The 27,652-nt window shown below is 38.2% G+C and overlaps 1 protein-coding gene across 1 annotated transcript in view; it reads right to left on the reverse strand.

Moving 5' to 3' along the window:
• Positions 1–27,652, reverse strand: part of LAMB1 (laminin subunit beta 1) — a 1,172,470-nt gene that overhangs the window by 52,375 nt on the left and 1,092,443 nt on the right. Inside the window, exon 32 of the mRNA XM_044088561.1 lies at positions 13,435–13,594. Coding sequence (XP_043944496.1) covers positions 13,435–13,594 — 160 coding nt within the window. The remainder of the gene's footprint in view (positions 1–13,434; positions 13,595–27,652) is intronic.

Here is a 27,652-nt window from a genome sequence, read left to right on the forward strand (position 1 = left end):
GTATTAGCACTCCAAGCCTAGATCTGAGTCAAACGTGGCCAGGTCTGGGTAGCACCCCCTGATCTCTTATCAGCTATTGTGACCACAATCTAAATTCCTTCTTGATGAAGGGAATCAAAGGTAAAGTCTTGTTCAACACGTGTCTGTGTGGTGAGGACTTCCAAGATGGCAACATACAGTGTAGCAAACTGATTACAGCTATCCTGTTATGACAACTGAAAATTATTTTAAAAAGCCAATAAAAGGTATCAAGCTTGGTGAAATTCAGCTACTGACTACTAATTACACTGACTGGATGCCTGCAAAGGAGAAGTTTGGGGAAAGTAAGAAAAACATACTAGAAAAAAAGAAGATAAAGCTCAGGCTGAGAAGAACCTTGCAGCTATTCAGCAAAAACACTTCAAATTTCAGCTTTAGTACAGACGATGGCTTTCAATAATTTGTTGCTGTTGTTGTTGTTGTGTCTTTCGGCTTATCCCGGTTAGGGGTCGCCACAACGGAACTCCGGTCCGCTGATGTTTGGTAGTGGATTTTTATGTGCCAAGTTACCAGCCCTGACGCACAACCTTCAACAAAGGCACGCCCATTCACGCATGCCTCCACACAGAAGACATTCTAGCTGAGAATCGAACTGAACAACGTCTTGCTGTGAGGCGACAACGCTACCTCAGCACCACTACCGCGGATAAAAATGACAAAACACTGGAAAAACAGAAAAAACTTTAAGTAGTTATTCAGAAGTAGTTATTCAGATGAGTTGATAAAATTACAGAAGTCAGAGGCTAAAATAAATGAAAGACTAGTTGAACATGAGAACTCTCAAAAGAACAGTTTCAAAAACAGTAGAGTTACAAGAAGACAGGGCATACAGAGAATGTGAATTTGCCCGAATTTATAGCTTTTGAACAATGTTTCGGTTTTACACTGGAAAAGCTCTAATAAGCCTGCTGTTGTCCAGTGTGTAGTTATCTTGAAAGTCATGTAAGCCTACACTATGCATATTTTGACCTCTATCATGGCTATCACAATCGTTATAAAAATGAAATAGAAAAAGATCACTTCTGGTCTATGCAAACTGAAATATTGTTCTTTTTAGTCACATAAACTATTTTTTCACAGATTTGTACAGACTTTAATTCCTAGCACAGTGAACTGTAATACTTTGATATCTCAGTATTATGAAATGTTGCTTTAGCAAATACTGCCATTGCCTGTTTTCAGTGAAACCTATCAGATGAATGTATGCCTCTCAACTATCCCTGATATTGCAGAATGTCCTAAATTTTGCATGTTACCACAATACCTGTTGTTCTACTAACTTTTCAAGTGAATTAGAGTAGTTTTTAATATTATTCATGATTCTGGACTGTTAACTCCCATTGTTTTTGGTTCTGTCCCTGATACTTTTTTAAACACCTTTACTGAATTATCACTTGTGACACAGGCAAACTTACATTTATATAAAAGCAATCAAACCATATTAATACATTTACCTTTACAAGCATTATACATTACATATATTGTTTTATATATATATATATATATAGATATATATATATATATATATATATATATATATCACATAATCTAACCAACATTAATAAATTATTCAGTGACTGCCTTCTCAAACCTCATTCCTCCTTCAAATAAACCATTTCATGCATGAATTGTTCCAAATATTTCCTTTTTTAAAAACAAGAAACATCTTTTTTTAAATTATCACTTATGACACATGCAATCATACATTTATATAAATAAAAATAAACCATGTGACATATTTTAGTTGCACGTATTATACATCACTTATAATCTATCCAGTCATTGTCAGTCAAACATTACATAGCTCATTCAAATTCTGCCTTCTTTTAAACCTTATTCCTCCTCCAAAACATTATTCTGCACATACTGTTCCCACAGTTCTCATTTTTTTCTATGTAATTTGCTCCTACTCTTTTCTAGAGATCCCAGTTCCAGTTGTTTTATCTCTGTTACTACATTCACTACTTCTAGTACAGCTGGTGTGGACTTTGATTTCCATTTTCTAGTAACTGATTTTTTTTGGTGGCCACCATAATGAGACTCAGCAAGGCCTTACTTTATCTAGGCAATTCCAATTCTGTATCATAGCTCAAAAATCATTTCTTTAGTTATACAAATTTGCTCACCCAGTATTTCTGATAGAGTACTCTGCAGGGAATTTTTAAAGTCTATCAACTCATTAAACTCCCAAAAAATATGTTCCCAGTAGCATCTCTCTTCCCCATCACACCTCTAACATTTGCTATCTATCTGAGGAAAATTCTTTGGAGTCTACTTGGGGTATAAATCTCTTTGCCTATACTCTGATATCAATCCTTGATAGGGAAGGCAATCTCTAGCCTACAGTCCAAATAAATTATTGGCCTCTTCACATTCTATTACCCTTCCCTCTCTAATTACCTGCTCCCAATACCTTGGTTCCTTTGCCAGTTTTCTCCAGTAAATTCCAGCCCCCTCTTGCCAATTGTCTGTATCCCTAATTGCAGTCATCCCTGTCAGCAGAATCTCCTTTCTCCATTCCTGTGCTGGCTTAGTTGTTAGAACAGTTTCAGTTACTTTATGAATATAACATTCTGTATGGTTATTGTTATTCTCCTTAAGAATCTGCATCTATCACAGTCTCTCCTTGCTTCTGAGCTTCCCCCTGTTTTGTCATCACTCCTTTCCACTTTGAATTATAGCCTTCTGCTTGTGCTATGTATGGAAGTCTTAACTGTGTAGCTCTGAAATACCCCTTCAAATCAAATAATCCCAAACCACCTTGTTCTATTGGAAGGCTCTGCTTATCCCACTTCAGTCTTGCCATCTTCCCCTCCCAGATAAAATCCTTCAACATTTTATTAATTGCTATTCACAACTTCTCCTCTGGTTGATAAAAATATGCCTGACCTATGTATAAAACTAAAGGGATTAAAAACATTTTGACTGCTTGTACCTTGCTACCAATATCCATAAAACAGAGTTCCAACTTCTCAATTTTTGTATTATCTTTTGTTAGTCTCTTCCCACATATCCTTAGCTGCCATAACAGAATCCTTTTTAAACCATACTCCTAAATACTTCATTTTATCGTCTCCCCTTAAATATGGGTATTGCTGAATCAAATCATGTGTGGGTAGATAGTTTGCCTTTGTACTGCTTGTATTGCAATGCATTGTTTTTGTTTTATCTACATTAATTTTGTATCCCGAAAAGAATTGAAACTGTCTCAAAATGTTCCACATCATTGAGATGTTCTTTTCTGGTTTTATCAGGTATAAAGTAATATCATCTACAAATAGAACCAGCTTTTTTTTTACTACCATAACAATTATATCCTTGAATTTCTGAGTCCCTTATTTTCTTTGCCAATGGTTCTAAACATAATGCAAACAACAAATAGGAAAGAGGACACTCCTGCTTGGTTCCTCTGCTCAAACAGACCTTATTAGAAAGGACCTCACCAACTTTAATTTTCACCTCCAATATCTCATATAAACTCCTAATAAACCTTATAATTTTATTACGGAATGCAAATGCTTCCATTGCCCTACTCATAAAATCCCAGCCTGCCCTGTCAAATGCCTTCTCTGCATCAAGACCCGCTACATTCTGCTTCTGTTTGGATCATCATTGTTCTATTAAAGTTATCAAATGTTTGCCTCCCCTCCTCAAAACCACAGTGATCCATATCTATCAATTTTGGTATCACCTTTGCCATTCTTTTACCCATTACAGACATACATATTTTATTATAATCATGCTTTAGAATTGAAATGGGGGTGGCCACGGTGGTGCAGCGGTTAGCTTTGTCGTCTCACAGCAAGAGGTTCTCCGGTTCAATTCTCAGCTGGGGTGCCTTCTGTGTGGAGTCTGCATGTCCTCCCTGTGGTCATGTGGGTTTCCTCCAGGTGCTCTGGTTTCCTCCCACATCCCAAAGACATGCTGTAGGTGGATTGGACAAACTAAATTGGCCCTAGGTATGAGTGTGTGCGTGTGTGTGTGCCTTCTGTGGAAGGTTGGGCGCCGGCAACTCAACACCGTAAAAACTCTACTGCCAATCATGAGCAGACAGATGATCCGCTGTGCCGAACCCTAACCGGGAAAACCCAAAAGAAGAAGAAGAAGATGCTTTAGAATTGAAATAGGCCTATATGAAGCTGGATCTGATGGGTTTTTAACATATTTAGATAATACAACCACCAGTGCCATCTTCCAGGATGTTGGTGCTTCTCCTCCTTTTAAAATACTGTTAAACAAAACTTTCGAGATCTTTATCAGTTTTTTCCTCCTAGTTTCAAAACAGTGTAAGAAACTTCTCTGTGTGGAAGATTTTCAGTCCATATATCTCTAGTTAATCACTGTATATTAATCAGATCAGACAAAAGTAGTAGAAGTAGTGAACTTAAACTCATCTTAAGTAAAAAAAAAAAAAAAAAATACATAAAAAATATATAATTGTACAGAATTACTAAGCATTCAAAAGTAATCCAAGCAAGGCAGGCAGTCTGTTTCCAGTCGAAAATCCTTTATTAAGTACACAGACAAGCGATCCAAATAAAACAAAAACAGAGTAATAGTTTCCTCACAAGCTTTCTAAATATATATATACTTTTTATCAGTCAAGGGAGTAGTTTATTGTATGTAAAACAAAGTGCTATTGGTACACATGTTAAATTCACATCCCTTTCCCCATCAGTATGACATTTGAGCTGGTCCTGCCCTACTTAGTAGTTGTCATAATAATATAATCCTTATATACTTTAAATAAAATTTATAATGATACCTCTTATTTAACCAGATTACTAAGTAGATTATTAAGTCTGTGATTTTAACCAAGACAATATGCTACATGGCTGTAACTATATCAACCTTAGTCCATTTGGCAATCAAAAAATATATATAAATATATACATATACACTTTGCATGTAAAAACTCAATTGTAAAAATCATATTCTATTTTCATAACCTATTAAAGATCAATTTCGTCCTTCTGGACTTCTTCGGGTCTGTGTACAAGAACCCTAAAAACTATCTATAAAAATAGATATAATTGTATAATTAGTTAGCATTATTACACATCATTTTGAATAAAATGGAAAAAAGAGAACCAGAAAAAAATAAATAAATAAGAAAAAATGTATGATGATGGAAACAAAATATACACTTAAATTACAACTGTAGACCATATGAGAGAAACACTAAAAGATGTGAAACTAATCGTACATTTTGTATATTTATACAGCAAGGTGATAGTTTTTATTGCCCTTATTTAAAGAAAATCATTAAAACCATTGCAGGGGGTGACTTTGACACTATAAAAGTAATTTACAGGGCACAGTGCAATATATGTGATGCATTCTATGTGGGCAAGACTGTAAATAAACTCACGCGTAGGATTTCATGTCATCCGTCAGAAATCCACTCTGGATGTAAAAATAATGCACTAGCCAAACACCTTTCTCTTCATAAAAGACCCACAGGTTTTAAGTTCCAGATCCTGGATCGCATAGACATGGGTGATCCTTGAAGGAGACATCCCAAATATTCTGGAGAAACATGAACTCATGTGGCAATTAAAGCTGAACTCTTTTAGGAAGCCTGGACTAAACTATTACTGTTCAATTAAAAGTGCACTGGAACTTAGGAAATTGCCACATTGTTTACATGACTTATCTTATTTTATTTTATTCTACCAGTTGGTTTTAAATATCATTTTAAATCAGTTGTAATTTAAGTGTATATTTTGTTTCCATCATCATACATTTTTTCTCATTTATTTTTTTTCTTTTTCTGGTTCTCTTTTTTCCACTTTATTCAAAATAATGTGTAATAACAATACTATGGCCTCATCAGAGAATTAATTTGCTATATCCTCCACTTTCTTGAAGAAGTCTTCCTAGTTTTTTTTTATCGTCTGGGTCCGGCAATTAATGGTCAACCTGAATTTAAGGAATACACTTTGTACTACAATTGTCCAACACCCTGCTTTCCTCATCAGTGGGGAGAATTTTGAGATCTACAACTAATTTAGACTCACTAGTAGTACCAAGGGATACTACAGTAGATGCATACAGGACTCCTGAACCCTACAAAACTGTCTGGTGTTTTGGATTATCCATACTCAGGATATCCAAGTACATTTTGTTTCTTTCAAAGATCTCATTGGACCTCCACGTAAAGCATTCCTTTGTGTTCTGTAGGGGAACCCAATGAGACTACTTCCTTTTGTCAGTGTCACAGCCCAGAGGTAATGAGATCTACACTGAATAAGTGCACATTTACTAATCCAGATTAGATTCCAAGGTACTGGAAGAAGGGACATCCTCTTTCATTTGAATGGAGGGAGCCATTCCTGAAGTTGACAGCTACAGCATCAGGGCCAACCTGTGTGCCACATTCCTATATACTCTTTGATAAGCCTCCCTGAGTGTCAAATAGGGTAGGGGCTAAGGTGGGCACTTACAAGGTGAGCATCCAATCAAATATCTGTCCATAAGGCAATAGAGCAAAAATTCCTTTCAGCTGGCCATGCATCTGTTTTGTAATAGGCATGTTACCTTATGCACCACAGAGGAGAAACATTGTACTGGGACAGCCGGTCTTGAGAAGTAGAATGACATTGTGAAGAGCCAACATCCATCCTGGATGCTAAAACAACTTCTGAAGAAGTCTGCTTAAAAGTAAACTAACTGTCTGTCTCTAAAGAAGCTAAAACAGGAAAGGTAGAGATGCTGGAGATAAAGACACTGCGGGAAGGTAAGGCAGTATGTCACCAGAGCCAATACCCTCAGGCTTGGTAGGATTACTAATGTCTGCCAGTCCCTGACTACTGCTTTGTTTATCATTAGTTTCTTAGATTTCTTTACTTTTTGTGCCTGCATTCTTTCCTAGCAGATCACTTAGTTTTTACACCACTGGCCATGTCCAGGCATAGGCATAGGTCAACTAGGCGGCTGCCTAGGGCACTGCTCTTGCTGCTCTACCAGGGGTGCTTTTCTGATATTTATTTATTTTTTACAGTAAAGGAACACCATTTTTTTACTTATAAGAATTAACTAAATACTGGAAAAGCACCCCTATACAGCAGTGGAAGGGTGCTCTAGGGACGAAGTTCTGTAGATTTTACCACTCTACTTGCTGACCTCCTGACTGCCACACCCATGACTCACCTAGACTATGAACTGAGTAGGTCATGGGCTGGACAGAGGAAGATGTCAACAAATTCAAAAGTGAGAGCCTGGTGTGAAGAAAAGCTTAGCAATGGTATGAGGCAATGATATATGTATTTTTTTATTATTATTACTGGCAGACAGCCACATCTTTTGAATGTCTGGGAGCTAGCTAGTCCTCTGTCGTCTCTGACTTTGCAGAATGTGCCTACTTTTTATCACATACCATAATGACAGACATTTCGGTTTCAGACTCCATATCCTTCAAAAAATGCATGCTAACACAGAACCTACTACTCTGGCAATTTTCTAAGTTTAAAAGAACAATATTTAAAATATGTCCCTGATTCTTCCCCTCAACACACATTATTTTTGACTTTGTCCAGATTTCTTGAAGCATGTCTCATATTTTTTTATGTCCTGATAAATCACTGTGGGTTACAGTCAGTCAAAAATGCCTGACATTGCAGTTCTGTGCTTCTCCTCAGAGAAGGTGTGCCGATGTAAACGTTTGCCTGTTTTGAGTGGGGGAGATATGACTAATGGTTACTTTTTGCTCATTGTTATGAATTTACAGGATTACTGTGATTTGTTTCAGGGGAACCTGGAATACTTTAATGTATAGTTACTGTTTCCATGGAACACAGATGAAACACAGCCCATGGCTATCGTGTTCAGTTATAACTGCTGGGTGGGGGTGGGACCTGTCTGCAAAAGTAAATGGCCCACTTGTTTTCTCTGTTTAAAGAATCACTATCTGGCTTTACAGGACTGTTGTGCATTCGTATGATTACTGTGATTTATATGAAACGTCTTCAAATATTTTAATTTGTGGTTACTGTTTCCATTGTGCAAAGGTGAAATGCAATACATCCTGTCATTTTTAACTGAAACTGTTAGGAGGAGATGTCTTTGTAAGTAACTGACTGTTATTGTTTTCTCAGTTTAAACAGCTACTATCGGGCTTTGCAGGATTTGTGTGCCCTTTCAGGATTATTGTGATTTATGTGAAGAAACTTGGAATAATTTAATGTGTGACTGCTGTTTCCATCGAACAGACCTGAAATAACAAGGCATAACTTACTTTAAACACTTAAACATTTTACTGCAAGTTTTGGAGTGACTTTGAATGACTAACAGTGAGACAGGAATGCCCACGCACACCAAGAAGATTGCTACCCCCCCAGCACTCCCATCATATACACAGAGTTAACTGTTACTAACATAATTTTAAATGTCTTGCTGTCCTGTGGTAGGGTGTGTGTGTATGTGGGGGGGGGGGGGTGAGAGGTTGGCACCAGCCCCTCAATGAAGGTTTTACAACCTGTCTTTATAGAAATGCAATGGAGGATGTGACTGACTAGAGGGTGGAGGTAGGATTTGCTGCTGCATACCCTGTGGGGTGTTTAAATTTTGTCAAATGCAATAGATGGCTGTCATTTCTAGCTATAACTGTTGGGGGCTATCAACAAAAACTAACTGACCCCCTAATTTTCTCAGTTTAAACAGTCACTATCTGGCTTTGCAGACGTGAGCAATTGCAGAATTAACATGATTTCTGAGAAGCAACTTGAAATACTTTAATGTGTGACTACTGCTTGCATAGAAGTTTACAGAGCTGAAATACAATACAATACAATACAATACAGTACAATACATTACATGGCCTTCATTTTTTATCACAATCATCTGAACGTCTTGTTCTTTGTTCAGTCTAAACAGTCACTATCTGGCTTTCAAGACTAGTATGTATTTGTGTGATGTACAATGGACTGTTGAACTAGACATCTGAGATGTGCACAGACAGAGTAGCTATAATTTTTAGGGCTAGCTATAGAGAAAAATGAGTAGCTGCCTGCTGTTGCCTGCGCATTATACTGGCTTTGGAGGACCAAACCGAAGTGTGTGAAGTAACCTGGAATACTTTTAATGTATGACAACTGTTTGTGTGAACTATACTATGTGGCCATCCTGTTCTATCAAACTCAGATATCCGCAGTGTACACAGAAGTGGCTATACCTGCCTATTGGGGGTGAAGGTTAACTTGATGAAAGTAACTGACCCTTTGTGATCTGCTCTGTTTAAGTCATCATTCAAAACAATAATTCATAAAATGCATCACTGAACACCCTGACCATCACAGCTTCTCAGGGCTTGTGACCCCCCACACACCAAGGCTGTATATGTCTAGTATTGGCCTCTGCCCTGAATCCCACCTAGTAAAAAAACAGCCCTGCTCAGAGTGTATACAGAAGGTCACTGTTGCTTGTGTGGGGAGGTGGGGATGATGTCTTTATTTCTTTAACTTTTCTCATAAACTTCAGAAGTCAGCAAGCTTGTACAGCAGCAGTGTATTGTCACAAAGTAACAAGTTGGAAACATTACTGTAATTATTTTTTTTTTTTTCATTTTCCTTCCAATCAACAATCAGATGCCTATACAAGTAGCTATCTTTTAGGGGAGGGTAAGGAAGCATTCTGTTTATGTATGTCTGACAACAAATATGTTCTATTTGTTTTTTCATTTTTCATAGGGGTACACAGAAGGTGGCAGTCTTTTGTGGATAGGAGTGAGGAGGCATGCTCTCATATCTATCTATATATATATATATATATATATATATATATATATATATATGTGTGTGTGTGTATATATATCTATATATATATAAAATCATATATATATATATATATATATATATATAAAAGACAACCACAACTTAAAATATATGACTGCGGCCATCTGTCCCTTAATTGTCACCATAATTTAACACCAAACAAGGAACATAAAGTGACTATTTTTTAAGGCGGAAAGAAAGGGAAGTACTATTTCTAGATATAAATTATACAACACCACATCCATTTGTCTTCTATGTTTATTGTGCACTGCTCTTTTGTTAAAGTTGAGCATTAAGCCTTGGATGTAATCCATTTCTTCTTTGAAATAAAAAAGTACAACTGAATTTCTTTCCTTATATATGATTTTTGTTTAAGCTATCACTGAATCAAAAGATTGGAAAAAAAAAAACTCAACAATGCACCTTACAAGCATCTATAACACCATGACTTCTGGAGGCCTAGCAGCTCCTACACGTCTAACTTAATTCAGTTATTACAGTGTAGTCTTGGTTAGTTAGGGTGCGTTAAAATGACTCAGGGGAAAACCACATTTGAAGAGCAAGACAGCTTTTCTTCCCTTAATCATGATTTTTGCTAGGCCATCATTGGATGAAAAGGTTGTTTAAAAAAAACTGTAAAATGCACCTTAGTGCACCTAACCCCCCACAGCTTCTGGAGATCCTATGGCTCCCAGACCTTCAGCTTAATGCAGTTATCTCCACCACAGGTATTACAGTGTAGCCTTCATCAGCTAAGATGTATTGAAAGGCTTCAGGGACAAACAAAGCTGAAAAGCAAGACTGAACTTCTTTCCTTAATCATGATTTATGTTCAGGATATCACTGCATGAAAAGGTTGTTTAAAAAATATAAAATGCACATCAGAGCATCTAGAACCCCCATGGCTTTTGGGTGTCTATTATTTCCTACACTGTTATAATTGAGCAATCTTACCTAATTAAAATCTTTTGAACAAATGAATAAATGCAGGAAAAACTGAAGCCTGAGACAAACAGTGTGAAAAAGGAAGAAAAAGTTAGTCTGGACTGTGTAGGACATGGTGGTGGTACCAGGAAATGTGTGTGTATGTGTGTGTGTGTGGGGGGGGGGGGTTGGGGCATGGGCAGTGGAGGAGGGTGCCAGTTGACCTAAGGCAGGCCCTGCCACTGGTCTATGTCTCAGTTGTTTGGGGGTGGATGCCTCTTGTTCCAGCATCAAAAGCCTAAAGAAGAACAACATTTTTACTAAAGTTTGCACAGTATTTACAGGAAGAAACTTGTCTCTTCTTTCTCAAATAAAACGGACACTCTAAGTAAGTCATCAGGCAAAATTTGTTTTCTACATGCACACATACAAGTGATTTTTTTTTTTTTTTTTTTTTTTTTTTTTTTTAGTTTTTAGTAGACATCACAGATCTTGAAAAAATTGTTATTACAACAAGGATAATGCAGTTAATGAATGCAACCCAAACACAACAACAGGTTCTTAAACAGGGTACTGCTGATTGAGAGGAACCGATGGACAGATGTATTGAAAACTCTGATTACTTTGTGTGGCAAAAAAAAAATAAAAATAATAAAAGAAATAGCATGGACAGTCTCCCTTTTTTGCTAAATGGGAGACCAATGACTTGGGCAGGGGAAGGAGTTTTGCTTTGCTCTAAGATACCTAAAAGTTCTATGTGTGAAGCTGGAATTGAAGACATCTGCCTGCAACTAATCCCCTTGGATAAGGAACGACATTATAGCAGTAATCCTGACTATGAACATCTGTTGGCTGCATTGTGGGCATATAAGGTACCACTAGATTTTTATCATGCACATCCACACCAAGACAACCATCTTAACTGACACTGACATGTAACCTATGGCTTTCAAGAAGACTACTGCTTTGGACAGTTCCACTGAAGAACTAATGTAGGAGGGGTACCTGCAGCATAATACCTTCTCACTCCTAACTCACAATGCGCTACAAGAACAAGTTCCTCTTACTGATATCAAATTACTCAAATTACACAGGACACACTCCTGTTTAAGTATTTTGGAATTACTCAAGGTCTTGCCCCCATCTCTGACCTGCACTGATCCGTGTATCAACAGAAATGCAACCACTGCATCTAAATTGAATCGCAGTGTTATTTTTTTACAGTGCATGTTACTTGCCACACAGAGCATTCTCCTTACCACCTTTACCTATGGTTCTGTGCCCTAATAATCTTCCACATCTATCATTAATATAATGCAAATGAAATGCCACTGATTTACCATCTCTAAAATAATGATGTTCTGTTTCCAAGGGATGCAACTGCAGAAATCATGCTTCTGACTGCATGGGTAGTTTGCTGTTATTCTCCAGTATGCCTATAAAATTAAAAACAACGCTACACAGGTATGTCATCATGCAACTACAGCTACCTTTAGGTGAGCCTCACATTACCCATGGATGCCACCTCTATGATTACTTAGGAACCTTATCCTTCTGGCCTTTAGAATCCTATCCTAAACTTTTGCAACTGATGTAAACCAACATACATTACTATTCCTGTTGCCCACAACTTTTTGCATTAATGTTAGCATGTTGGTTATAATTCTAGAATTAATGGATTAAAATCTGCTGTCGTGAATTTTAAAACACCTACGGCAACTAAGTTGTTAACTGTTGCCTTCTGACTTGAAACCGGTCATATTCTTCTACCACATGTTTCTTATATTACCGATTCAGTTACTACTCCATTACCTTGCTCTTTGTTCTTTGCAGTGCTGTCTGTGGAATGCCTTCAATACTCTCAGTACTTCTTTGATAACGTCTCCCAAGCACCTACCCATTTTGCTCTACTTCTGTTGATCAATTAGTCCTTTAAACATTAATGCAACCTTATTAATAAAAATATTAGCCTTTCTTTTTTGCTCTGTCTCTTTCTCTTTCATTGATGTGTTTATTTATCCTCTCAGGCACTATTTTGGAAAATATGCAAGAAAAGCATGTCTCTCTTTCCTCCTCCTGTTTTCAAAAAAAAACCACTATAGAAGATGTAAGTATGCACTGTTATTGATCCATTTGTCTAAACATATTAAATTTATTCTTATCTATGTGGACAGGTCATGTCTGCAGAAGGTTCAAGACAGCTAAATTAAAAAAAAAAAAAAAAAAAAAAAAAAAAGATAACACAATAATTCCTTGTCCTACCCACCACCAGACTAAACAGTGAACCTTCTGCTGTGTTCCGTCACAACTCGTTTTGCATCACTGCAGTATGACATGCAAGAATCACATGATGCTGCTGAAGAACCACAGATGTCTCTTACTGATCGTCACTGATGGCTCTTTGATTATACCCAATCACTTGCATGTGGAAAAGCTTGCTGCCACACAAACTGTTAGCTGTACCTTACTAAGTCATGTACATCAAATGTACTACACAGACAAATACAGCTCATCTATATCACTGGGTCTTCCTAAAAGAACATCCTGCTACGGTTAAGGCTAAAGCTTCACCTAGTCATTTTCAAAACCATACATATGATAACGTAACCACAAGTTAAATGGATATGCATAGCTATATAATGACACTTTTTCATAATATTGCATATCAGTAAAGTAAAACTGGCTGTGACCAACTGCTTACCATTGAGAAGCTGCAACTTGTTGTTTGCATGATCCAGCAATACTTTAGCTTCATTCTGTAGCAACTCTGCTTTCTTCCTTGCTTCCACAGCAGCTTCAGCCTTCAGCGTGATCAGACTCTCTGCTGTTTTATACTTGTCATTAAGTTCACTGTCAAGAACCTAGAAAAACATATATACACAAGCATGAAATGTTGAAGTAACACATCTGTTACCATAACCTGATGAAAGGAATCATTTGTAATTTATGTGCAAGCTTTTTTGGTATTTTTTTTTAATACTAAAAACAAAGCACTGTCCTGAAACATGGGTACTAGACCTAAGGCTCTTAAGCTAGACACTCTGTCTCAAGTAGATTTAATATAAGGGCCATGGTAATCAAGCAGCAGGTAACACAGACAGGGTCAAGTACAGTATGTACAGTACCACTCCATGATGGGAACTGGGAGAGGGAGTCACAGCTGGTTAGTGGATTTTGAACAACTCTTACAACATGCCTGCTGCTATCACAGACACTCAGATACAGGGAACACAAGAGTTACAGCTATGAGCTGCTAACAAACCTTTATTCCAAAGCTGTCAATTTGATTCACTCAATGCCCACCTGCAAACTGTGAAACCTGGAGCAAGTCACTTAACCAGACAGTACTCCTGGGTACTTAGTGGACATAACTGGTTAAGTACACAAAAACAATCACATATTCACATCTACACCTTTTTCATTAATAACAACGTTAGCTGGGTGCTGTGGAAAATGCATCTCATGAGAGCAGGATACAAGTTTGTGCAAGCAGCGTTTCAATGCTTCTCTTCCATTTCTTCCAGCATATACATTTACTATCCTCTTCCCATTCTACTGCCTACTTTAAACGTAAAGATGCTGAATCACACGCCTACATAACACTAAAGAATTCAACAATATATGGAAGGAAAACAGTTCACCACAATAAAATATTTCAGAAAACCATTTCACCACAATAAAGTAACACTTGACACGTCTGCAATAATGATAATGCTTTGGAAGATTCTCAGAGCTTGGAGACCAGTAGGTGGTTGGCCCTGAAAAGATGTTGGCTATTGCAGTCTCTGTAGGCTGGCCTTGGAAAAAACTGCCCTAGCTATGGAGGTAATGCCTATGTTATAATGCTTGGAAAGAGTGTGGACCGATGACTATGTAGCTTCTTGCAAAATGGCATGGATGCTGACTCATCCATGAAGGCAGCAGTGGTTGCTATGCCAGTAATAAAGAAGGTCCTCACATTCTGTGTTGCAGTCATGGCATGGAAGGAGTAACAGAAAGGTTTCAATGAGCTAACTATTTAGAGAGAGTTAGCTTGGAGATAGGCCAGCCCTACCTAACCCTTGCAAAGGATATAAATAACTAGTCTGATTTACTTTTTAAATTAGTCCTGTGTATGCACACCCAGGGTACGCAAAATATTTTTCTCCTTTTACTAAGTATGACAGAACACAGGGAGGTGAATGGCCTGATTTAGGGACAGTTCCGTCACCTCTTTGGGCAAGTATGTGGGACTAGTGCAAAGTGTTACCCTAACCTTGTGGAAGGTGAGAACAAGGATTGTTGTATATGATGGCCTTCAATCCTGAAATTCCTCTGGGAGAAATAATGACATTAAAAGGAGAATTTTCAAAGTCAGATAATTGAAGGGTACAGCAGTAGCTGGATTATAAGACAGAAGTATCAACTTTTTAATGACACAGCTGATGCCCAACAATGGAAAAAGTTTCCTCTTGAGTTTTCTCAAATGAACATCCCCTTGAGGAATTTCTTAACTGACAATAAAGAAAAAATAATGGGGTCTCAAGGAAGGCAGGCTGAAATAATAGACACACATACTTCCACTTACTCACAGTACAATCCCAATTAGTAAAATCTGAAAGATACTTGAGGATTAAGGACACCAAAGTCTGAATCAGACAGTGACCCCTCCTCTGAACAAAGGGAGAATCTTTTTGATCTACAATCGCATTTAGATATGTTACCAATACATGTAACTCAGTACGAACTGCACAAGGAGTCATTACCCAGCATGTTGCGGGTGCTACAAAGACCACTTCTGGCAACATCAAAGACTGAAACAATACTAATTTCATGAACTTTAATCATACTTTGACATAGGAATGGGGTCCATTCTCATCATGGTATTAGAAACCTCAATACACTTGGAGAAATCAAAAAGAGAAGTTTATTCCAGAGAAGGGGAAGTGTTGGGTGCTGAATCTATCTCTCCATCACATTCTGTTTATCTGTTGATGAAGGCTAAGGTGTCAGGTTCTAGAGTTAGCTGAACTGTTTGTCTTACTTTGGTATAGGAGGTTAAAGACCACGGGATCTCTAATGGAGAGGTAAGCAAGGCACCAATCACCCTTTAGGAGTCTATAAGACTCTAAGCATATAACTCAGGTTCTTAATAGCAGAAAATCTTTCTTGGGGCTTTTTCAGTTTATTGAGATGTCATGTTTAATATATACTGAATGCAACATTGTACCTTGTAATGGGTTTGATCAGTGCTAACACATGGGGACATCAGAATCTCTGGATCTAGATGAAATACCTTTGGCTACTAGTTGTGCTAAGCAGAATGATTTTCTGTCAACAACTGCCACATGATGATATCTTTCAATTTAAGCCCATTTTATATTACATCAGGAATTAGCTAAGGCAAATTCTTCTATATCTGATGGAGTTTTAAAAATTACACCCAGTTTGCAGTCATCTGCAAATCTGGTTAACCAGACATCTGGTTATCATGTCATCAGAATGACCCTTAATTGTTTTTTATTATATTTTAATTTCTTGTACTCCCAAATGCTGTCATGGGGTCTGACATGCCAATTATGATTTTTTTCATATTCTTTGTTTTTTCTTCAGAATGCACTCCGTCTCCCCTTTAACCTGCAGAAGAAGTTTACTTTTTTATACTCATTCTATAGATAAAAATGTTTTCATTACTTAGACATACTGGCAGATCTGTGAATCAGTGGATACTTAGCTTCTGTAACCCATGTCAGTTTTTCTTTTTTAGTGAACAATTCTGATTTGTGCTAACTGAAATTGCTACAAAATTTTTAACAATGCATTAAGCCCTTTTTAAAATAGCAGTATGTTGTCAAGTGGATAAATGTGTAGTCCTTATTAAGTAACTCCCAGACCTTCCTCCACAGACTTTCTGAGGTATCAGATTTATAAGTCTAACAGTGCTCAAATATGTCAATTCAGTCTAGCAATTTTGTTAATTAGTTTTTTTGCAAACAGCAGTAATTTCAAAGGTATGAGAAGGCTTGAAGTATTTGTGACTTTCCTTAAAATGTCTACTGTTACATGGAAAAAAAGCAACTTTTCTGGCTAAAAGTGAGTGTACTTGTGATTTTGTAGTGCAATATATCTAACTCATTCCTGTTCTTCACAAAAATGTATCCAAAAATAGCAATGCCTAGAGGGATAAGGCCCTGACTATGACCCAGATGACCCAGGTTTGATTTGTGATTTGTGTGTTTGGTAGCATGGCAGGGGGGATGGGTGTGCCCATCTTGGGTTGTGGGTCTTGGCTGACTTTAGCCCCACTCCAGATGTGATCCCTACTGGATGGCACTGATGAAATCATACTGGTGGAGCCAGTGCATGAACAACATGAGCATGGGCACCCACGTCTGTGATGGTAGCCCTCGAAGGCTATGCACGTGGAAGCTTAATGTGAACTGCTGAAGAAGCATAAGCGGTCCCTAAAGTAACACAAGTGCCCACGGCATCACCCCAAGGGAGGAATTAAGGCCAATCATCAAAAACAGTTTTCATTGCTGGGATGCCAGTAGAATGAGAACAATTACTGCTTGTAATGAGGAGAGAGTAGTATATTTGGCTACCTGTGTGTGTTGCACCTCATTCTATGTAGGCAAAACTATAAGAAAATTGAGGGAGAGAATGGTGGAACACAGGTCTGAAATCAAGAGGAAGTTGCCCACCAATGCCTTAAGTAAGCATATATTGGATGAAGGTGTGGGACATACTTTTAGATTTAGGGTTCTTTGTAAGGTAGAGGTAGGTCTGAGGAAGGGTAACATTAATAATTTATTGGAATTGAAAGAACTAGAATGGATTATTAGACTTCAAGCTGATGTAGCCCCAGGCCTAAATAATTCAGTTAGTCTAAAGCCCGTTCTGGCTAAAAGACAGAGAGAAGTTTTATAAGTTTAAGTTTTAATTATTAATTATTCATTTTTAAGTATGGTGCATGTGATTTCATATGAAACAGTATAAAATTGTTTATTTATAAAAATGTACATGTTTTATAGATGTGATTTTTTATGTGCTACTTTGCATATATTTATTGATTCACTGTAGCTTTAAATTTTTATTGTTAGGTGGGTTGGGTTGAAGCATGTGACTTTATGTTCTCCTATTTAAATGGTGATTTTTTATATGTTAAGTTATACTGATGAAGGGTGTAGACCCGAAAGCTTTATTTAATAAAGATCCTGGTGTATATTTCGTTGTTTTATTCAAGCAGTTGCAGTAACATCTATTGCTGAATATGCCAGTAGAAGTACCTCCCCTGTGTCTGCCTGGATGACATGCCCACTGGATAGCACTCACTCATGGGGGATCTGCAAGGGAATTCCCTGCACGACTAGAGAATGAATAGGCTCAAATCCAAATAGGGGTGGCTCAATGGTTAACTGGTAGAAGGGGAAAAAAATCACCTAGGAATAAAAATTATATAAAATCTCTCTGAATTAAGAGTTTTGCTTTAACTGTTAATGTGTTCATTTTATTTTTTTAAACACCTTTATTACATTATCACTTAAGCACAGGCACACATACATTAATAGAAAAAAAAAAACAAAGCATATTATCATGTTGTTTAGTTACATACATTATACATTATATATACGTTTTCTTTTTTTATAACAAGTGTCTTTCAGTCCAACATTACATAAACGGCTCCATTCCTGCCTTCCCTTAAACCTCACTACTCTTTCTGAACATTATTCTGCATGTACTGTTCCACAAATTCCATTTACTTTTATGTAATCTGCTCATTTCCTTTTCTAAAGATACCACTTCCAGATATTTTATAGCGAGTAAAATATTCGATACTTCAAGTACAGCTGGTTTAGACTTTGAATTCCATTTTCTAATGTGTTCACTTTATTCATTTCGGTACAATCTCAGGATGTAACACTGAGTGGAGACTAACATTAACAACTACAGAACATGGTGCGTCAAATCTAAGCCTAAATCACGCAAGTAGAGACAAAATTCCTTTCGGAAACAATGTGAAATATGAACAGTCAAAAAATACTACCACCTCCATTATCTTTGCCAGGGGAAATGGAAATGAAAACACTGAAATGTATTGATGGGTTTCAGGGCACTAAAATACACATGGCGGATACTACAAGAAGAAAAAATAACTCAGGGATAAAGTTAGCTACACTGGAGGCTGGGGTATGAGTCACTAGTATTTTCACTATCAATCTGTAATATCATGCTTTCACACAAGATACACAGTGCATCCTCATGCACCACTCCAAAGTTGCTGCAGCCCATCTTAAAATAACCTGCTGCATGCACTGAAGAGCAAAAGCACACAAGAAGTTGACCTTCAGAATGTTCTGGAAATGGAACTGTAACATTACAAACATTCCACATCCAACTATATCAAAAAGAAGGTAGGTTTAGACACCTGGACTACAATTGTTTAATATATATAGGAAACAAACAACTTCAGGGCTGGTGGCATACCCAATGAGTATTTAAACCTACTCTCTTAAAGGGCAGCCTCTTGCTGAGTTGTTATACCTGTTCTGCAAAGCAATAAAGCACCGAATGCCAAACAAGCATTGCTGCTGGGACATGGTATGCACATTTCATTAAGAAATATTCACCAAACTACTTCTGAAGAGAACTACAGTCATACCTCTCAACCTGGAAACATCAAAAATCTGGACAAGGCCCATGAAAAATAGGTACAAATCTGTAAGCTGATTAACATAAAATGTGCATACATAATTATGTAACTCCACCCACTCCAATGGAATTGTGGGATACCAACTTTCAAACACAAACTGAAGAACAGACAACCAAAATATAGCACCAGAGTCTCCCTGGAGCCATTCCAATGTCCCATTACCAGGCTATTTCAACCCATTTATCATAAACACTAATGTGTCCATACAGCTTTACTTCTACAATGAATATCTGGATTTTATTTTTACATTTTATAGCACAATGCACAAACACTAATAGACATCTGCTAAACAAAGGAATACTGTCTCACAATGAAAATAGACTTGGCATTTAAACTTCTCTGCCCTTGAAACTCACATTCATTGAAACAGCATTAAAACTCACACCTCATCCAAAGAAAATGCATCTGGCCAGTGGTGGATAAAGATTACCTTTGAGCTGTTTTCAAATCATTGGCCCCTTGCACACAAAACAAGAAACATACATGTGTTCTTTGATACACCTTCCTGACTTTATTAAATTATATTCCTTGTATAATACAGCACATTTGTTAAACACAGTGCATTTTAAATGTATTGTTTGAACATTTTTTCCAGTAGATAATGAAACAAAATGCATGAACCAATAATGACAAAACTGCCCGATTCAGAACATTTCCATCATAAAAGTCTACTTCCACACCCACACAATATATATATATATATATATATATATATATATATATATATATATATATATATATATATATATACACACACACAGAATGAAAGTAGTGTAAGCCATAGGCATCTTGCACAGCTTCTCGCACTTATTTTCAATTTCGTTTTTTTTTGTTTTTTTTTTTGGGGGGGGGGGGGCAAAAACCAGGGACACATTTTAAACATTGCTTGTATAACTTTGGAAAGTTACTAGAATAAAATGTTGTGTTACCACCATGCATTTCACTGCCAAGTCTTGAACCCACGAGCCTGTGCACTACAGTCAGAGCAACATACTACTATGCCAAATCAGCAGTTTCCTGAAAGATAGGAAGACTGAAACTCATTTAGTGAATTCAATTCTCACTTCTCACCATAGCTCTCAACCTCTTAGCACAAAAAAACCTGGACAAAGCCAATAATTGGGGAATACAGTCCAAAAATAGGGACAAATTTCAAATATTGATCTTATAAACTTAGAAAATTGCTAGAATAAAATGTTTTGTGTTACCATTTATTTTCTGAAATTTAAATGCCTGTCATTATTTAGTGAATTTAATCGTTCAGTGATTTGCCACAATCCTGAAAACCAATACTGATCTTATAAACTTAGAAAATTGTTAGAATAAAAGGCTTTGTGTTACCATTTATTTTCTGAAGAATATGAAGTCTAAAATTCAAATGCCTGTCATTATTTAGTGAATTCAATCCTTCAGTGATTTGCCACAAAAATCCTAAAAAACACAAATTTTATGTGGAACAGATCGAAAAATTCCTAACTCCTTGATCTCCCTCTCTTAAGACCCAATTGCCTCGTGGTTTTGGTGTCTTTTCAGACTTGTTGGCTGTTGGTAAAGCACCCACCAAGACGAGAAAATGCTGAGAGAAGAAAGGAGCCACTTTTGAGATTTTAAGCATTTTGCTTCAGATTATTTGTTAAGTTTTTCTGCATTGCCGCCTACTTTTGAGCATTTTCTGGCTTGTTAAACTTGATTTCTGTGTTGGTAACTGTATTTAGAACACAACCTAGAGCTGATTATTGAATTTCCTGCCTGCACTTATTTTTAAATTGTTTTTTTTTCTTAAAACTTGCATTTTATCTGTCTCTGGCCTAGCACTCAAGTGTGGGGTCATTTACTGCACTGTTCTAACTTGTTGATACCTGTTAACCTCTGCTTTCCTTAAAAAAAAAAAAAAAAAATCTTGCTTTTTTCCCCACTTTTCTGAGATTTAAAAAAGTTCAGTTACAGATTTGCTGTTCTGAACTGTTTGTAAGTTTCTTGGACGCCATTGTTTGCTTGGGCTAAAGGGAAGTCTCTGTGTTCATCAGTGGCAGTGATAAATATTGAGCAGCCTGCCTGCCTGCCCCTGTGGGAGTTATTACTGCCTTGAAACTGTAGTTTTATTGGCCATTTTGGGTCAATTCCAAACTCCTTGATCTCCCTCTCTTAAAACCCGATTGCCTCGTGGTTTTGGCATCTTTTCAGACTTGTTGGCTGTTGGTGAAGCACCCACCAAGAGGAGAAAACGCTGAGAGAAGAAAGGAGCCATTTTTGAGATTTTAAGTATTTTGCTTCAGATTATTTGTTAAGTTTTTCTGCATTGCCGCCTACTTTTGAGCATTTTCTGGCTTGTTAAACTTGATTTCTGTGTTGGTAACTGTATTTAGAACACAACCTAGAGCTGATTATTGAATTTCCTGCCTGCACTTATTTTTAAATCGTTTTTTTTCTTAAAACTTGCATTTTATCTGTCTCTGGCCTAGCACTCAAGTGTGGGGTCATTTACTGCACTGTTCTAACTTGTTGATACCTGTTGACCTCTGCTTTCCTTAAAAAAAAAAACAAAAAAACAAAAAATCTTGCTTTTTTCCTCACTTTTCTGTGATTTAAAAAAGTTCAGTTACAGATTTGCTGTTCTGAACTGTTTGTAAGTTTCTTGAAGGCCATTGTTTGCTTGGGCTAAAGGGAAGTCTCTGTGTTCATCAGTGGCAGTGATAAACATTGAGCAGCCTGCCTGCCCCTGTGGGAGTGGTTACTGCCTTGAAACTGTAGTTTTATTGGCATTTTGGGTCAATTCCAAACTCCTTGACCTCCCTCTCTTAAAACCCGATTGCCTCGTGGATTTGGCGTCTTTTCAGACTTGTTGGCTGTTGGTGAAGCACCCACCAAGAGGAGAAAACACTGAGAGAAAAAGGAGCCACTTTTGAGATTTTAAGTATTTTGCTTCAGATTATTTGTTAAGTTTTTCTGCATTGCCGCCTACTTTTGAGCATTTTCTGGCTTGTTAAACTTGATTTCTGTGTTGGTAACTGTATTTAGAACACAACCTAGAGCTGATTATTGAATTTCCTGCCTGCACTTATTTTTAAATCGTTTTTTTTCTTAAAACTTGCATTTTATCTGTCTCTGGCCTAGCACTCAAGTGTGGGGTCATTTACAGCACTGTTCTAATTTGTTGATACCTGTTAACCTCTGCTTTCCTTAAAAAAAACAAAAAAAATCTTGCTTTTTTCCCCACTTTTCTGAGATTTAAAAAAGTTCAGTTACAGATTTGCTGTTCTGAGCTGTTTGTAAGTTTCTTGGAGGCCATTGTTTGCTTGGGCTAAAGGGAAGTCTCTGTGTTCATCAGTGGCAGTGATAAACATTGAGTAGCCTGCCTGCCCCTGTGGGAGTGGTTACTGCCTTGAAACTGTAGTTTTATTGGTCATTTTGGGTCAATTCCTAACTCCTTGATCTCTCTCTCTTAAAACCCTCTTTTGCGCATAGCGCAACATCGGGCAGCGTCGCCTAATTGGATTTAAACTGTTCCTGGCTCCACGAAGTCTGCTCTTCACTTTTTCCCTTAGAACTGCTCTATCTCTCAAAGTAAACACCATATTCTCATTCTAAGGCCCCTCACTGGTCCAAATAAGTAATTTTACAAGTTAGCACTAATAAACCATAAGCACTACTTACTCTTATACTCTCTATGATTACCTTGTCCCCTATTGGTCCATTTTAATTCAGTTCCCTATATTACTCTAGCATGTCCACAGGTCAGTCAATGGTTTCCTCTCCAGTCCAGCTGGTGAATCTGGGAATTTTGAGGCAATGTCACAACTGTCTCATGTACACGGACAACCCTCTCCTCCTCCAAACAGGTTCCAATATATGTGAGAGATGCAACCATATTGCCAAACTGGAGGCTGAGCTCTCTCATCTCAAAACTGGTGTAACCAGTCAGGAGGAGAAGGTAACCTCATACAACACAATTCCAGTATCACATAGCCCCACCACAACAGCGAACCAAACACATAAAAACACAAAAACATACTCAGAGGCTCTAAATATAAATCTACCTAAGCAACAGAGACCTCCAAAGCAGACATCCAAGCAAACGCTACCCCAAAACAAAACACGTACAACACATAGCACACAAAGTCAGTGTGCCAAGGAGTCACAGCCCTTAAGGCTGAATAACACACCTGATACTCTTGTAATAGGTGACTCTATTGTCAGACACACTGACCTCCTGCTCACCAGGCTGAATAAAGAGAAGGGCACAGTGAGCTGCCTGTCGGGCGCTAGGATCCACCACATAACGCAAGCACTCAGGTCACTCCAAAGCAAATACAAATATGACTCAGTCATTGTACATGCTGGCATGAATGACCTGAGACGTCCTCCTTCGACTACATGAAAAGAGACATAGAGGAGCTCTCTGATCATGTAGACCAGGCCGGTATGACCCTGACCTTGAGCAGCATCTTACCCTCACCTAGAATGATGCCACAGTATAAAGACAAAATGATCGATTTTAACAATTGGCTAAAATTTTGGTGTCATTCAAAGGGGATCCAGTGTCTGTCAGCCTGGGATGACATGCTCGACAAGCCACGCTGCTTCGCTAGGGACGGCTTGCACCTGTCACCCATGGGCTTTCGGATATTGGCAAAGGCTCTTGCCACCCCCATAGTGCCTTTTTTAGGCAAGGCTCAAAAGTCAAACCCACCTCCATAGACAGCACAAGGAACAAGAAACTAAGGGTAATGCTGCTAAACGCCAGAAGTCTTAACCTCAAGATGCATGCACTCGAAGCTCTCCTCAGTATGGAGAACATCGATATCTGTCCAGTGACAGAAACCTGGTTCAAGGTTCCAGAGAGCAACCCAGCACTACCAGGTTATACCTCACATCATGCTTTTCGACCCCAAAACCCGGACTGAACCACAAAAGGAGGGGGAGTTTCCATATTTATCAAGGATATCCACACCTCCAGGTTAGTGGCATTGCACGAAGTATCGGAGACCATCCATGTGCAAATGACAGTGGGCAAGACTGCTTTTCAGTTTATAGCATCCTACAGACCACCCTTTCAAAGTCAGGAATCCCACTCGGCTTTCCTGAAAACATTGGAGAACATGAAGATTCTCCGAACACCATTATATTGGGCGACTTCAACTACCCAAACATAGACTGGGAGCATTACTCAAGCCCCAGCACCTTAGCCCAAAGGTTCCTGGAATTTATAAACTCAAATGCTATGGAACAACTAGTCACCATTCCCACAAGAGGGGAAAACATACTAGACCTGATAATTACCAACATGGGGACTCTATGCTCCATACCAGAAGTATATCCCTCAATGGTAAGATCAGACCATAAATTAATTTCACTGGATATCCACATCCCGACCCCACCCCCAGCCCAGAAAACCACAGTGAAAAACTTCTCAAAAGCGAACTTCACACTTCTCAAAACCGACGTGGAATCCTTCAAGGCCCCAGAGCCAGTGGAAACTACGGCCCAAACTGCAGAATCCTATATAAACGCATTCTACGGACATCTCCAGGAATGCATGGATCATGCTATCCCAAACAAAATCAAGACCCAATCATCCAAAGGCAGGCGTCCAGTCTGGTGGACCCCAGCCATAAATAAACTGTACAACAGAAGGAGGAAGCTACTACATGATAGAGCAAAATCCCTAAAAGGGAAGGCATCTCTGATCAGTACTAGCAAAAATTACGATCCCTCATAAAATCCTCCAAGGCCAGCTTCGAGAGAAAAATTGCACAGGACACTAAAGACAATCATAAGGCTTTTTTCAGTTATGTTAGGAACCTGGGATGCAACTCCCAGACTTGTTCTGAGTTGATTCTAAACGACAAAAAATACACTGAACCCACAGACATCGCCAATATCCTGGCAGACAGGTTCAGTGCAAACCCCCCCCCCCAAAAGAGCAAGTATCTATCCCGGCGGAGTGCAGCCTCCCAAACATCTCTGATGCTCAGGTGAAGGCCGCCCTCTCCAAAGCAAAAAACACTGCTTCCATGGGACCAGATGGTGTCCCGGGTTGTGTCCTAAATGAACTCCAAGAAGAACTAATCCCTCAAGTAAAACTGCTTTACAATCTCAGCCTCACTACAGGATATGTGCCCAAAGAATGGTGTACAGCAACAGTGGTCCCACTCCACAAAGGTGGCGCCTCTGCGGACCCCGGAAACTATCGCCCCATAAGCCTGACTAGCCTAGTATGCAAGGCTATGGAGAGGATCATCATGGAACTCATAAACAAAGACATTGGGGACCTACAGACACTAGATCCTACCCAATTTGGCTTCGTCAAGGGCAGATCCTGCCTTTTGAACCTGGTCGACTTCTTCGAAACAGTCACCAAGGCCATAGATGAAGGGAAGGTAGTCCACACAGCCTATCTTGACCTCGTAAAGGCATTTGACACAATACCCCACTCAGGCATCATAGATAAGCTATCCAGCCTAAATATAAACCCCTATGTCACAAGATGGGTCGCAAACTGGCTCAAAGACAGAACCCACAGAGTCAGAGTTGCTGGGGCCATGTCAGACTCGAAACCGGTCACAAGTGGCATCCCACAAGGTTCTGTCCTGGGACCTCTCTTGTTCAGTATTTACTTTAGTGAGGTACAGGCCAACGTGGGAGGACTATGGCTCACCAAGTTCGCAGATGACTGCAAACTGGGCGCCATAATTGACTCTCCAGCTGACACAAACATCCTTCAAAAAGGTCTCGCAGAGATGGATAATTGGTGCCAAAGCCATGGTCTAAAGCTAAATGCCAAAAAGTGTATAGTCATACCCTTTGGCAAAAACAATGTGCCCACAAATTACCACATAGGTGGTAACCCATTAAGTACAGAGAAAGCAATTAGGAATCTGGGGACCCAAGTTGATAGCAATCTCTCCTTTGACAACCACATTGCCAAAGTGGTTAGAAAAACCTTCTACATAGCCCACCTCATCATGAAAGGATTCACATCTAGATCAAGAGAGGTAATCGTACCCCTTTATTCATCCCTCATCAGGCCCATCATAGAATACAATGCCCCCTTTGGGATGTACCTTACCCAACACCTGCAGCAATTAGAAAGACCCCAAAAGTACCTCACCAGGAGGATCAAGGGACTCAAACAGATGCCATATGCTGCTCGGTTAAAAAAACTCCAGCTCTACTCAGTTGCATACCACCTACTTCGAGGCGATCTATGCCTGACATATAAAGCTATGTCCAACCCAGAATTTGTATTCACACATCAGTCCTTCACCAAGGTTGTAGCCTACAAACGATTCGTTGATGACATCCTAGTGGTTTGGGATGGAACTGCGGATGAATTCAATGAATTTATGCAGCAGTTAGCAACCACCACCAGTTTTTTGAAGTTCACGATAGAAACATCATACGAATCAGTGGACTTTCTTGATGTAACTTTGTTCATTGAAAAAGGCAAACTTATATCAAAGTTACATAGAAAATCATGTTGGAAAAATACAATATTACGATTCGACAGTATGCATCCACGACATATTTTTAATGGTATTGTAAAAAGTCAGTTTAATAGATTATCTAAACTTTGTAAAAATGACACTGATCTAGTGACAGAAGCAAATAAAATGGAAGATATATTTCTCGAAAGAGGTTACAATAAAGCAACTGTGAGACAAATCAGAACACAAACACTAGAAGATATGAATACCAATAGAAATATTATAGCATATAAGCCAACCTATAGTATACCTATTGTAAGTGACTATAGTAATAATAATAAAAACAGAGGAGAAAAAGTCAGGTTTCTAACTACATATTCTAATGATATTCATAATATAAAGAAGATTATCATTAACAACTGGCATGTCCTGACAATTGATGAGCAGACACAAAACATAGTAGGAAAGTTCCCTTTATTTACTTTTAGGAATAATAAAAACTTGAAACGGCTTTTATGTGCCAACTCAGGAGCAGTTAATATTAACACTGACAGATTTTCTGATAAAATAGGCACATTTCCTTGCCATCGTTGTAATTATTGTAAATATATCTCTCAGAATCAAGTTTTTAAACATCCTGCAATAGATGGCTTTTCCTTAACTCCGAAGCTTTATGCCTCATGTGATACCACAGGCCTAATCTATCTAGCAACCTGTACATCATGTTCCAGTTTTTATATTGGGATGACCAAGAGAAAATTAAAAAATAGGATATATAACCACATTTACGAAATCAAGCG

The sequence above is a fragment of the Protopterus annectens genome, chromosome 11.part0 (assembly GCF_019279795.1).
Source record: "Protopterus annectens isolate FY-2018-M chromosome 11.part0, PAN1.0, whole genome shotgun sequence".
NCBI classification, from domain to species: domain Eukaryota; kingdom Metazoa; phylum Chordata; order Ceratodontiformes; family Protopteridae; genus Protopterus; species Protopterus annectens.